At 41.2% G+C, this 13,635-nt stretch overlaps 1 protein-coding gene across 7 annotated transcripts in view; it reads right to left on the reverse strand.

Annotated features, from left to right (window-relative positions):
* Positions 1-764: 764 nt before the first annotated feature.
* MAGI2 (membrane associated guanylate kinase, WW and PDZ domain containing 2) overlaps positions 765-13,635 on the reverse strand; it is a 1,221,159-nt gene continuing 1,208,288 nt past the window's right edge. For 6 of the 7 annotated variants that reach the window (XM_036231069.1, XM_036231070.1, XM_036231071.1 and 3 more), the window contains one exon: positions 765-2,202. In XM_036231069.1, coding sequence (XP_036086962.1) covers positions 1,547-2,202 — 656 coding nt within the window. In that variant the 3' untranslated portion in view covers positions 765-1,546. The remainder of the gene's footprint in view (positions 2,203-13,635) is intronic. The other variant, XM_036231075.1, reaches the window with a different exon arrangement.

Genomic DNA, 13,635 nt, shown 5'->3' on the forward strand with positions numbered 1-13,635 from the left:
GACAAGTACAGCGACCGAAAGTAACCGCACACGATGGTCTGATCATAAATTCCTGTTTCTCTTTTGATTCTAAATGAATAAAATGAACTGCAAAACTGCCATTCTCCAGAGCATTTTCTCAGTCTATTGAGATCTTGCTTCCAGGCATGTCCTCAAAAATCTGGTTCAAATAAATTCTTATAAATTTTTTCTATAAATTTGGAGGTACTATCGTCAACAAATGGATAATTAATTGAAGGTAACATTTTTTCAAAGAATATTAAAATAGTAGGGAAGGCAAGCCTTAGAATTTTACTAGGGAGTTAATTATAGATCAATGAAGATAAACAGAAACATCTACAGATTTCTAAAGACATACGAATTTGGCAAAGACTACCATACAAAAAAGCAAACTGGATGGAAATAAGAGGAGAAAGAATAAGAAAGATAAGCAGAAAGGAATGCTGAGTCATGTTCTTTAATGAAAATAAATTTTGTCATAATGATTTTTTTTTTAATATCAGGGATTCATTATAATCTGAGAAATATAGGAGAAATACTTTGCCTCTGCTCTATCAAAGTGAAAATGAATGGAAAGCGGGTTTAAAAAAGGACAATAAATGAAATATAACATTGCTGTCAAAGAATCTACTATCTATCTCTGCTAGCCTGAGACAATAAGAAAGCCTTTCCAGAAAGGAACTGCAGCATTGCCAATCTTGATTAAACAAATTGTGGTCTTTCAATTATAAAATTCATACTTTAGATGAAAACCAATTAAGAGCTATGAGCTAAACTGCAAAATTCTGACTTACGCACTGTTCCCTAGGATACAATTTTTTAAAACCTTTTATTCTACCACTGAAGTGTACAGAAACATGATTTGATCACAGAAATGGCAGTAAAAATGGCATTATACCAATGGATTCACTAGATTTCTAACTCATCTTGCAGTACGCGGGGAACGTTGCTGCTAATACCAGTGATGGATGCCACGGGCGAGCCATAGAAACATGTCATGGGCGAAGTTCTGAATATTTCAAAGAAACCTTTTAACCCCTATCTAGATATGTCAAGAACAATTTATTTACAACTCTTTAGATCAATTAAAAGATATAATCTTGTCTCCGTTTCAGCTTGCTCCGTGCAGTTTGATTAAGGCGATATTCCAGTTTGTAATTGCTCTTAACTTGTCCAGTTTCTTGATATAAAATTTGGATGACATCCAGATCCTTCATGCAGTGGGGGGAATTTTTTTTTTTTTTTTAAACTAAAGCTACACTGCACTGTCTCTCCGTGATGTTCTTCACGTAATTTTGGTTCTTCCATAGCTGCCAAAGCCCCCACAGTGGAACCGGGGGCTTTAGGATCAGTTTGGGTCTGCGCGTGGACGCTGGACCGCCCAAGCTCGTTGGACATCTGGGACCTCATGTCGATGCTCCCAGGCCTGGGTGCCTCGTGGATCTATGCGTGTGACAGTGACAATAAATTAAAACGCCGTGAGACAGAACCGAAGAAGAACGGCTTGCGGGCGTCGAGGCGGGGCGACGCGCGGGGGCCAAGGGGCTCATCTGCCCGCAGCGGAGGCGCCGGGTTTGAGGACGCCGGGCAGCTTGTCGGAGCCCGGCACCTTCCAGGGCCCCGGCGCCAAGGCGGCCTTACGCGCGGGGGCGCCCCCTGGGGGCCGCGCGCCCTGCCGGGGTCCCGCGCGCGCGTCCGCCCGGCCCTCGGCCTCCCGCGCGCCGCCGCCGCCCGGGCCCGCGAACGCGGGCGCAGCCTTGGGGCCCTCTCGGCGGCCGCGCTCTGGGCCCGTCGCGGCGCGGGGCGCCTCCTTGCCGCCCGCCCGCGCCGCGTCCGCCGCGTCCGCCGCCGCGGGCCCGGGCGCCCTGGCCTCTGAGGAGGGCCTGCCGGCCTCGGGCCGCCCCTGGCCGCCGGGTGCCTCCTCGAGCCTCGGCCGCGCGGCCCTCTGCGGGCTCGCCGAGCGCTCCCTCTGCTCCCCGAGGCGCTGCTTCTTCTGGCCGCCGGCTGAAAGCTCCTTTGGTTTCCTAACGTCGTGTTCCCTTTTGATATCCCAAGACGGGTCTGGGCTTATCTGGTGGGAAGGGTCGGAGGGTGGGGCTGGATGTGATGGAGAGAATGGCGAGAGGACTTCTTCCAGGCAGACGCCTACTTCCGGCAGACCTGGGGAGGCGGCAGCGGGACAACTCCAGGAGTTGGGTTCGTCTGCAGGACAGGAAGCACAGGCGTTAGGAACCGCGCCGCGCAGGCTTTCAACGCTCCCGCGACCTCCCTACGTCAGGGACAAGAGCCTTGAACGTCCCAAGCCACCGCCACCCCCGCCCTCACTGCCAAGAGGGCAGCCGGCCGCACCCGCGGGTTGCGTGTTTGCCGCCCTCACGACCCCAGCACCTCCCCTCATCGATAGGTCGAGGAAGTGACTGCAGAGACCGGGCCTAATCCATCCCTTTGCCTTGGCCACTCCTAACTTCATGGGGTGTCATCAGGTCTGACAGTCTAGTGTGTATATTTGACTTGGCAGCTCTCGAATCAGTGGTTCTCAAACTCCAGTATACATTTGAATCACCTGGAGAGGTTGTGCAAAATACAGATTTCTCGGTGGCCAGGCCCAGAGATTCCAGGACAGCGCCCAGAAATTTCTCTGCATTTTTAATAGGCGTCCAGATGGTTCTGAAGATGGTCCAAGAACCAAGCTTTGAGAAACGCTGGTCTGAGTTCTCTGGAAAAACTTAAGAGAGTGACTTTCTTCACCAATAGGTGTCACTCAAAGCATAGTTCTTAGCTACCATCAGATAGTCTGAGAATTTAGATAAATTCATGTAAAAACGTTCATTGTTGTCTTTTAGAAATCATTGTTCTTATTCTTGTGAGTAGTTCTAACATTATGAAAGGCCTGGCATTAAGATAAATGATTCCTTCTAGGAAGCCTAGTTGCAACATTTATTTGGGATGTAAGATCTCTCTACTTTCAAAAAGGACTTGAGACAATTTATAATAAAACATACAAGATAGAGTAATAAAAATGAGAAATGATTTTTTCTTTTTAAATGCAACCACTGGTCAGAAGCGAAGTAGAAGAACAAATGCATTAATCTGAGATGAGTTAGGTACTACTATGAGCCCTACCCTAGAGTTTCTGGCCACTAAAGCAAAATTAGAGCAGGGAAATTCAATGCAGTGAACCCTTTTGTAAGGAATATGTCCCCAAACCTTTGGAAATCCTTTAATTTTGGAATATCATTCTAGGCTGTAATTTTTCTCCATAGAATTGGTATGCAGTTACGAGTGGAGACAAAGAAGCCACATTGATGTCTGAATGCTGGATGGCAGGCCAGGCTCCCTCACTAGCTAAGAGATTCAGTCCCACAAACCAACCTCACTCACGGGATTTAAATTCCTGCTGCTATAACATGTCAGAGACCATCCGACCCTTCTGCGTACTCAGTCTGTGAATGTCAAGGGTCTACTTTGTTTAAAAGTTGATGATTCTTATCTGGTATCTTTGATACTGATTTATAAAGAGATAAGAAGAGTAAGAGATCAGAGGGGTGGATAGTTTCAGTAATTCTGGCCACCTGTAGAATATCAGTTGTGAAAAAGTTTCAACTTTGCTGTGAAATTTGAATGGAGTACTTAGTGCACAATGTTCTCTCTTCCTTCTAGCCATAGACTGTTTATCCATGATCATGGTCACATAGTGAGTAATTCATTCTAGAAAAGCTTAAGAAGATCTGGAATCTAATCCTGACTCTGGCATTTACCAGTGATTTGATTTTGGACCAACTACAAGGTCTCTCTGAGCCTCAAGTTCCCCCTTTATGAGGTGTGGTTAAAATATATACTTTATAGAGGTGAGATGTGTACTTCTAAAGGGAAAAGCATCCTACAGTGGGAGGATTATAATGGTCTTCACACACAGTTGAGTCAGATTTTTCTTCTGTGCCCCAGTGGCTCCCCCCATATGGACTGGACCACATTAACTAGCATGCTTGCCGGTGAGGTTTTGAATAAGTGCAGTAAGTCAGCCCTTCCCATATGCTGTGATTCCTTGTGGTCTGGCTCTACCTCAGATATCTTTGGCTATCTCAAAAAAAATTCCGAAATCCTCAAATGCAAATGTCTTAATAAAAGTAGAGTATGTTCTGCTTCTGGCTGGGTTAGAATTTTAAAATCAAACTAACAAATGATAGATGGTGGCAATTCCGCCAGTATAGGAAGATATTGCCTGAAAGAGTTAAAAGTGGTCTTCAAAAGGCCTAGCAGGAGGGTAGTTGTGCGCAAGGGTAATTTCTAACTTGGACCATGGTAATGGTATTTCAAATTTTCATAGCTCTTTTCCCCACCATTATATCACATACACAAGACTCAATTAGTTGTCCTTAAATTATTTCTGAGATACATGGAGATTGAGATTATTCACACCATTTCCTGAAGAAGGAATTGAAGCAGAGAGAGATTAAATAACTTGACCCAAGATCACAAAATGGATCAGCAAGGAGTAAAATGTCTGGTTTCTTTATTCTTTTTACTTACTGAGAACATTTTTGTAAGTTGTTGCCTTGCAAATAGGATCAAAGCATGTGAAATGGACATTCTCAGTTGCCACTGCTGACCAACAGGAACTAGATCCCATCATCGAATAGAATATTTAACATTTACAAACATCTTCCTTATATTGATAAACTAGAAGATGAAATTATTCAAAATACAAAAGAATCCCTCTTATTATAAAAAGATTTCTTAAATGTTTGTTTATAGATCATTAAATACTGAGCAGAAGATACTTAAAGCTAAAATGTTCTAAGCCACCGTCGATTAAGGATATTAGAAATTAAAACTAGATCATAAAGTAAAATGATTTAAAAGATAGTGGTTCAATAGTTTTCATTTTTCTGGACAAGAATTCTTCAGTTCAATACTAAACATGCAGCAAGCTGAACCTGAAAAGCTCAGTAAAACAGCAAGGCCAGGTGGCAGGCAGCCCCTTCCCCACCCTGCCCCATCATCTGCCTCATCGAGGTGACATGAACTGTGGTGGTCAGGAAGAATCCTTCTCTAACACTTTCAACTCTGGTTTTCATGAAATCTTGATGCATGTTCTTTCTTCCTTCTATCCATAGACTGAAGAATTAATCACATTTAGTTCTTATTTCTTCAAACCTTATTTTTCTTTTTCCTTTCCCTCCCTCTCTCTTTCTCTTTTTTCTTGAACCTGACCACTGCATGTGACCATGTCCATTTATGAACTCGTCTGGGAGAATGAGCTCCACACATCTTTCCTGTCTGAAATATTCTAACTAGAATTAAAAATAACAGAGACACATGCTGGGATTTCTGCAGCCCCTTTGTCCAAATAATGTTCCCAGGCCCAATTGTTGAAATCAGAAAGGAAAAAGTCTTTTATTCCAAACTGACTTCTTCAACGCATGCCAGCACCTGAGTGAAACAGCTCTAGGTAAAGTCACCAGTGATCTTTCTGTTGTCAAACCCACCTCTCTGTATTTATCTTAATGTGCTATCTCCACACATGTCAACAGCTGACTACTCCCAGAAAAATGCTGGGCTCTTGGGCTCCATGACACTACACTCTCCTGCTCTTTGTCCTACTGCTTTGGCAGTTCCTTCTCAAGTTACTTTGTAGGTTCTTCTTTTATTTGGCCTCTAATGTTGGCATTCCTCAGGGCTTGGTTTTAGGTCATTTTCTTTCCTCAGTCTCTCCTAGGTATTCTCATTTATACAACAACAATACTCCCAAATATTTCTGCAGAGCTCTATGCTACCAGCTCCATGCTGCTATGTCCATCTGCCTACTTGAGCTCTCCACTTGAATAGCTAATTAGCATCTTTACTTTAACAAGTCCTAACAGGAAATCTTTTTTTTCCCCCTCAGGTCTATTCTGCACTTTTTCCTTATTCCCCCATCTCTTGGAGTCATCCTTGATTCCTTTCTCTCCCTCACCTCACAAATACAATTCACCTGCAAATCTTATTAGTCTTATCTTCAAACATACATGGACTCTGTCAACTTATGTTCACTTTCACTTTCACCGCCCAAGATACATGGCAGTCCTTGGAAGAATGGGAACTAGTGTGGGCTGCCCTAAATCGTCACAGTTAAAAGAAGACCACAGTGTGGACACCTTTCATAAATCTTTGAGGACACTCTTAAAGGCATAAAATTAAAAAATGAATTTTAGTGTTGTTCAGACAAGAGACGTGTAGCATACTGTGAACCACACACCCTCCCCTGAGCTCAGAGCTCAGGACACAAACCTAGTTACTATCCCTGAGAGGTGGGCTTGCCAAGCTATTGTTTCTCACATAGGCTACTACAGTAACCCATTCTCTTTACTTCTACTCTTGTCTACCTCCGGTGATTCTTCCTACAGTATTCACAACATTCTCTTTGAGACATAAATCAGTTCATATCATTCCCTTGCTTAAAACTTTTGGTGGATTCTCATTGTTCTTTAATTAAAATCCAAAATTATTATCATGACCCACCAAAGCCTGCATACTCTGGCCCCTGCCAGCCTTCTCAGACTCATCTCCTTTATCCCCTTTTCTCCACACACTGACCTTGGTTCGCTTCCTCAGATGCATGAGGCTTATTCTCCATTCTGGAATGTCATTGCTGACTCTTTCATCTGGAATATTTCCCCCTAACTGTTCACATGGTGCATTCCTTTTCATTCTTTAGGACTGTTAAATGTCACCCCAAAGAACCCCAACCTATAGCAGATATTCTGTTATCTTCAGGAACATCTCATTTGTATTTCCTCATAGTATTTATAATTTGTAATTATATGTTGTCTGTTTATTTGATTAACATCGGTCTCAATTACTAGATTGTAAGCTTCATGAGGGTGATGACTACACTGATCTTGTTTATCACAGTGGACTTAACACTTAGCATACTGTTTGACCCAGGAATAAGTGCTCAATGAATATTCGATGAACAAATAAATCTACTTACAATGAGAAACGAAAGACTTGAAACCAAATGCCAACTTGAGGAAACACTTCAGGGCAAAAGATCTTCATTTAAAAAACAATTTTCCCCAAACAGGTTTGTGTCTTTGACTTATATAATTTATCAGTGAGCATGGTGGTCAAATGATACTGTATATTTGAAGTGGGAGTGGAAATAAATAAGTTTGGAAGGAAAAAATGCAGGAGGAGGACTCCAGCAACAGAGTGCACTGGGACGGGTTCTTGGGTTTCATCAGTGTCCCCTGGGATGTAGCAGGAGAAAGAGAAGCTCAGGATCCAAGAACATGTGGCCAAGCTTCAATGACTTTTATCAGTTGTCCTCTCCCTCCTCAATCTTATTATCCATAGTGATACAACGGCATCGTTTAAAGGAGCTCCATCCCTGGGGAACCATTAAGAAATGTGCCAGAGGGGGTTCAGATGAGTCACAGATAAGAGGGGCCCTAAATATCTTACACTCCAAGGGGCGGGGAGAGAAGCAAGACCCTCTCCTGTTAGAATCAAGTTTCTCCCCCCTTATTGTCAGCTCTAGCTAGTTTGGATCTCTCTTAGAACACAGAGTGATTAATATATAATTATGTATTATAAGAATATAGGTACACACATACCATTATCTTTAAGTTAAAAGCTGTAAAATCTCTGAAGTTATCCTGTAGAAACCTAGCAATATTCAAAAATAAAATGCACTCTTTTACTTTGTAAGCCCGAGATTAACAAATAAACAAATAAACAAATCTCACCTACTGTGTTGCAGCATCTTTTTATTTTATGAACTATAACCCAACTGACAGTGACCAGAGAGATGATCCACCAGACATAAACTACTTATCGCAGTAAATAAGTACCTGCATTATTAGTTTTCCCAGGTGGCTCTTATCTCCAACAAAAATTTGTGCAGAAGAGGAAAACATAACTCAAATCAAGGAAGAGTTAACTTTGTCCAGTGCTGATGGGTAAGGGAGATCCCCTCAGAAAGGAGCCAGGGATTGTCTTAGGGGAAAGATGACCTGTATCCTTTCCCACACCTTACTTGATAGCCTTAGGGATTCCAGCTTTAGGTTGATAGGTCCGCTAAGCCCTGAATAAGGGCTTCTGCTCTTTTTCTGTTAATACGGCCTGAGACCAAGAGCCTAATGGCTGCCTTTGGATTAGGGTGTTAGGAAGGTAATAATAATAATATTACCGCCGTTGGTTATGACTAATAATAGCAACAGCTAACTGACTGAGATGCTTACTAGGTATCAAGTATTCTTCCAAGCCTTTGAAATACATTTATTCATAAGAAAACTTGCACATTTTACAGATGAGGAAGCCAAGGCACAAAGAAGTTAAGTAACTTGTTCAAGATTACTTAGCTGGTAGGTAATAAAACAGGGTTATTGAATGATTTATGAAGTGGGTGATGTTCCACAAGCTCAGCTGAAACACTGTGACTAGACTCCACTATTGTCATTGAGAAATGGGGCTCATCTCTTCTTTTGGGGAAGTATGACAGAAACTTCCACTTAAAGTGATTGTCAGAGGCAGATCTATCATTATTCTAAATGGAGACTCTGAAATGCCATTTGTGTTTGAACCTTGGACACAGAAGGACAGTCATCACAGTCCTTAAGAAATTAGATTTCTTAAGGCCAGGGATAATACTATGAACTTTGAAAATATCCCTCACAGTGTTATACCTTAAACCTGGATCGAATTGAAAATACTCATATTTGATATTTGAAACACTGAGTTAGTTTGAGACATAAATACTTTTACTGCTCAAATGAAGACAATTATTCTGCAAAGAGATTCATGGATTTGGTGTTACTTCTTTTTACAAAAACCTTTCTGTTGTAACCTACATTGGCTGGGTTAGAATATGGATGTGGTTGCATTGGAATATATTTTCTTCTAATTTAGAATATTATGGGAAAATATAAAAATAATTAGAGTAGATCAAAGGACCATAATGTGAAGTCATTTGGTGTTCAAAAGAAAAATCTTTTAAGGATGTGTTCAAACCATAAATGTTCATTTGGATCTATTCAACCATCACTAAGGTTATCACTTTTTGTAACAAAATACAAATAAGAAAAATGTGCATTTAAAATTTTAGAACGAATTATTTTACTTTGCTTCTGTTCTTTCTAAAGCATTGTTTCCAGCCTGGAGGCATTGTTAATGGCCTTCAAACATGTAATTGTTTCGCTTTTATTACCAGTGAGATGTAAACTAGGTGTTATAAACATAAATAACTTTAAAATTTGTGACCATATTTGCTTAGTGATGCTTCACAGTTATTCTCATTGTGAAAGCACAATTAAAGGTGCAGCTAGCTGTAAACCTGTGGCAAACTTTAACCACCTCCATGGCCTAAAGGGCAAATTCCAGGGTTAAATGGAGCTGCTAATGAAGCCACCATTGGCTGAATGCTTCACATACACCAGAACCTGCGTTCTATGTATCACATGCATTACCTTTTAATCCTCACAACAGTTCTAAGAAATATGTTGCTATTATCCCCATTTCATAGACGAGGAAACGAGGCCTGGATAAATTAAGCAATTTGGCAAGACCACTCAGCTAGTAAGTGAGAATCAGGACAACTGACTACATAACTACAGAGCCCAAACCCAAATCACTAACTAGTCTCTTCTAGTGCTTTCTAACATTTTTCACATCAGGACACACAAAGAAAAAGATAGTATTTAGGCTGTGCACTGAAGTGGACACTAAACCAGTCCATATCTGATGATATCAGTAAAGCCTTTCCTACATACCCCATGGACTAATGGGAGTCAGTATCTTGGTATAACCCATCAGAAGAGGGTCAGGGGAACAGATTAAGATATTCAGCTCTATTTTTCCATGAGGTAAAATCTTGATAAACCAGATTGATCTGGAGATGTGGGAATGTCTAGGAATCAGTTTTAATTAGTAAAATATCTGCATTACAGGGTATATGAGAAATATGCTGGTTCATTTATTGTAAGCATGTTTTGGAAAGAAACACATTCTTCTTCTCTCTCTCTCTTTTTTTTTTTTCCAAGTCAAATCTTAAATGAAAGCCCAATATGTAAAACAGATAAAAATAGGAACTGCTTCGATGAGGTGGAGTGGATCCAGAGCCTCTTGCCATTTGCCTCCACTCCCACTTGCATCGATCCAGCCCATTTTTGAGGACCCTCGAAGCTCTAACAGAACATGCTGAAAACCACTGCTTGAAGAAGTGCTTGTTCAAATGCAAAAATCCACACTCAGGGGGTGGGAAGAGGTGAAGGTTGGGAAAACTTTGTTTAATATGTATTTTTTTTTTTTCTCAGTACTAGTAGTTGGGAATTGAGGTCCAGAGAAGGGAGACATAGCACAGGGAAGTTTTGCTGCAGTAAGGGGTTGGAAATGTGTGTAGCACAGTTGAGAAGGCAGACTTCACTTTTCCATAGCTTTGCCTGGGCTGCTTTCGCCACGTGGAGCTTACGGTTCACAATCCTACAGAGTAGAGAGTGACCTTGTCTGTCTTGAGGGAGAGTGAGTCAGCAACTTGTGGAAGAAAGAGTGTCAATGGCAGGCCTGGCTTCTTGTAGTATTGCCACTTGGTGTGAACTTGGGCAAGACATTTAATCATTTCCAACCTCAATTTCTCAGGAAAATTGAGAATTGAGAATTAGAAATAATATCTGCCCTGCTTCCCTCCCAGATTTGCGATGGTCAAATGAAATAATCTATATGAATGTTTATATACATGTCGGCCATTAAATTTAGAGTTGGAACCCAATTTTTAAAATGGTCAAAAGGTTTGGATTTTCATTTCACCAAAGATGATATATAAATGAAAAATAAACACATAGAAAGATGCTGAACATCATTAATAGCAAATTGCAAATTAAAACTGCAATGAAATACCACTATACATCTACTAATATGGCCAAAAAACCCCCCAAAAACCCAAATGTTAAAATAATGTGGAGCAATTGGAACTCTCATATGTTTTTGGGTGGGTGGGTGGGGGGGGGTGGGATGAAAAGTGAAACAGCCACTTAGAAAACAGTTTGGCAGTTTCTTAAAAGGTTAAACATTTAGTTAACCATACAATTCAGCAATCCCACTCTGAGATGTCTACACAAGTGAAATAAAAACTTAACGTTCATATAAAAAATCTGAACGTGAATTTTTATAGTGGTTTTATTCTTATTCATCAAAAACTGGGAACAACTCAAATGCCCAACTGGTGAATAGATAAGCACACTGTGGTATGATGGGATAATACTCTGCTGTAAAGTGGAACAAATGACTTATACACCCAGGAGCATAAGTGAATCGCAGAGGCGCTATGCTAAGACAAAGAAATTAGCTTCAAAAGGTTACATACTATGTGATTCTCTTTATATGACATTCTCAAATAGACAAAACTAAAGGGACAGTGGGGTTAGGGTGGGTAGGGGCTCGACCACCATGGAGAATGAGGGAATTTGGGAGGATTATGGCATGGTTCAGTATCTTGATTATGGCAGTGATTATATATAACTGTATATTTTTTGAAAGTAGTAGAATTCTACACTAAAAAGGGTGAATTTTACTGTATGTAAATTATAACATTTTAAATATGAAAATAGTGGTAATAAATTGTTTTTAAGCCTACTGTGAAGAAGTCTTTTAAAATTGGTTACACCTTTTGTAAATAATATTTCCACCACTAATTTGCTTAGTAACCTCCCTTTTGCCCTCACCACAGAACTAAGGTAAGTCTCATCCCAAAGAAAGTGATAATGAATTCTGAGTTCACAGAGCCAGCAGAATCTGAATTAAAGAAGTTTTACTTAATCTTTAGAAGGCATCTTTAATCCCAAAGCTTTTCTAGAATTGTGTTCTTCATCACAGAAATACAGCTTTGTCTTAAGTGACAGAGAGCAGAAATCAGAGATGAGGATAATCAAGCATAAGTTGCCTATTTCATGAGAGAAATGCTGAAACTGATAATAGCCACCTCTTGCCAAAGATGGAAGAAGTGGAAATGAGCTTCTCAGAGGAGATTCTTGGACTCCAGCTAAACCTGTATCTCTGTGGTACCCAGACAAGACCCCTTCATCAACCACTGGAAGCCATCCACGGGCAAGACGCAGGCATAAGATTGATCTGTTTCTAGAATGAAGCCCCATAGTGGTATTCTTATCAATATGTCCCCAGGGAATGAAGTCTCTTTGTAACGATCTGGTTGTTTTAAAGCAGATAAATTAGTGGAAGCAGAGATCCTGTGCCTGGAGCCATCTAATGTTGTTGTTATCAAATTTCATCAAGGTTATCCTTAGACAATTTTTTTTCTGTATCCAATTTTATTTTTCAAAGCACTGTCTTCATGTTAATTTCTCTCTTTGCATTGAGATCCAGTAGCCAGATTCTCTATTCCTCCTTTTTTTCCCCTTTAAATATAATTTATTTATTTCTGATCATAAAATACAGGGAAGCAGCAAAGGCAATGCCCGTGACCCCCTGGTTGCATATCTTCCCAGCCTATTAGCATCTATAAATACCAGTGTGCTATGCAGGCTCAGACTGCCCCCACAGGCATTTCCCTACATTCTAAGAACTGCAGAGTACAGAATATGACCATGTGGGATGTTTCAAACGGATGCCCTGTTCATAGCACAGGGTCTGCTCCTGTCACATTTTTCACGCTTACTTTTACAAATACTGAAACCGAAGTAACTGGTTGTTCCATTATTGATTTTCTGAAACTCTCCATGAACAAGTAAGACATGGACAAATTACGCCTGCATGGCTCTTCGAAAGGTTTAAAGTAACTTTTTTAAAAAAGATCTGTCTTAAACAGGAGCAACAACTAAGGTACTTTCTGTGTCCCTAGCCTTCTAAGACCCAGGTTGCCTCTGGCACCTGGATGGCTGTCCTTGGGTTCCCCACATCTCAGGTGAGCAACGGAGGAAGGGCAGATCAGGCCAAAGATGAGGAATAAATGGTCTTTACTGCATTCAGACCAGGAGTCCTAGGTCTTAAGGATCTCTGTATATAGGTCAATTTTCTCCTCTATGTTCTTTTAGGCCTGTTTCCATAACTTCATGAGCTGTTCTTTCTTCTAGTAATGAATCTTTGCCTTCTCCTTTCTCTTCCTCACCAGGGCAGCTGTCACTTCCTGGTACTTCCAGGCATCTTCATGAGCTAGGTTCCCTAGGCAGACAAACTTTCACAGAGGCTTCAGACACACAACCTTAAAGGTAGCAGGTACCACCATCTGCCTTTTTTGGGTCAGAGTGGGGTGGGATCCTATCAAATGTTTTTCTTATTGGGGAGGCCTGGCCTTGCTAGCTCTAGTAGGCAACACACCTCCACTGTCTACCAAAAGATGCGACTGGGGCCTGATGTGGTAGGGGCCATAGGCCTGACTGGTGTTCAGATGCTTTCAGAGACAGGCCAGGTATTTTGACTCATTTCTATAGAAATTGCCAGAAATGTTTATGACCTCATAGCACATGACCACTACCTCTGGCCCCGCTTGGCCATGGTGGGTGCCTGGAGGAGATGGCCTTGGCTATTGAGCACCAGATATGCCCTTCTGCCATCTTTGACAGATTCCTGGGGAAACTGTTTTTTTCCCCCCATTTAAAAAATATTTATTGAGCATCTATTGCTTACTTTATATCCACTGAAAAG

Source organism: Rousettus aegyptiacus, unplaced genomic scaffold (assembly GCF_014176215.1).
Source record: "Rousettus aegyptiacus isolate mRouAeg1 unplaced genomic scaffold, mRouAeg1.p scaffold_m13_p_13, whole genome shotgun sequence".
NCBI lineage: Eukaryota > Metazoa > Chordata > Mammalia > Chiroptera > Pteropodidae > Rousettus > Rousettus aegyptiacus.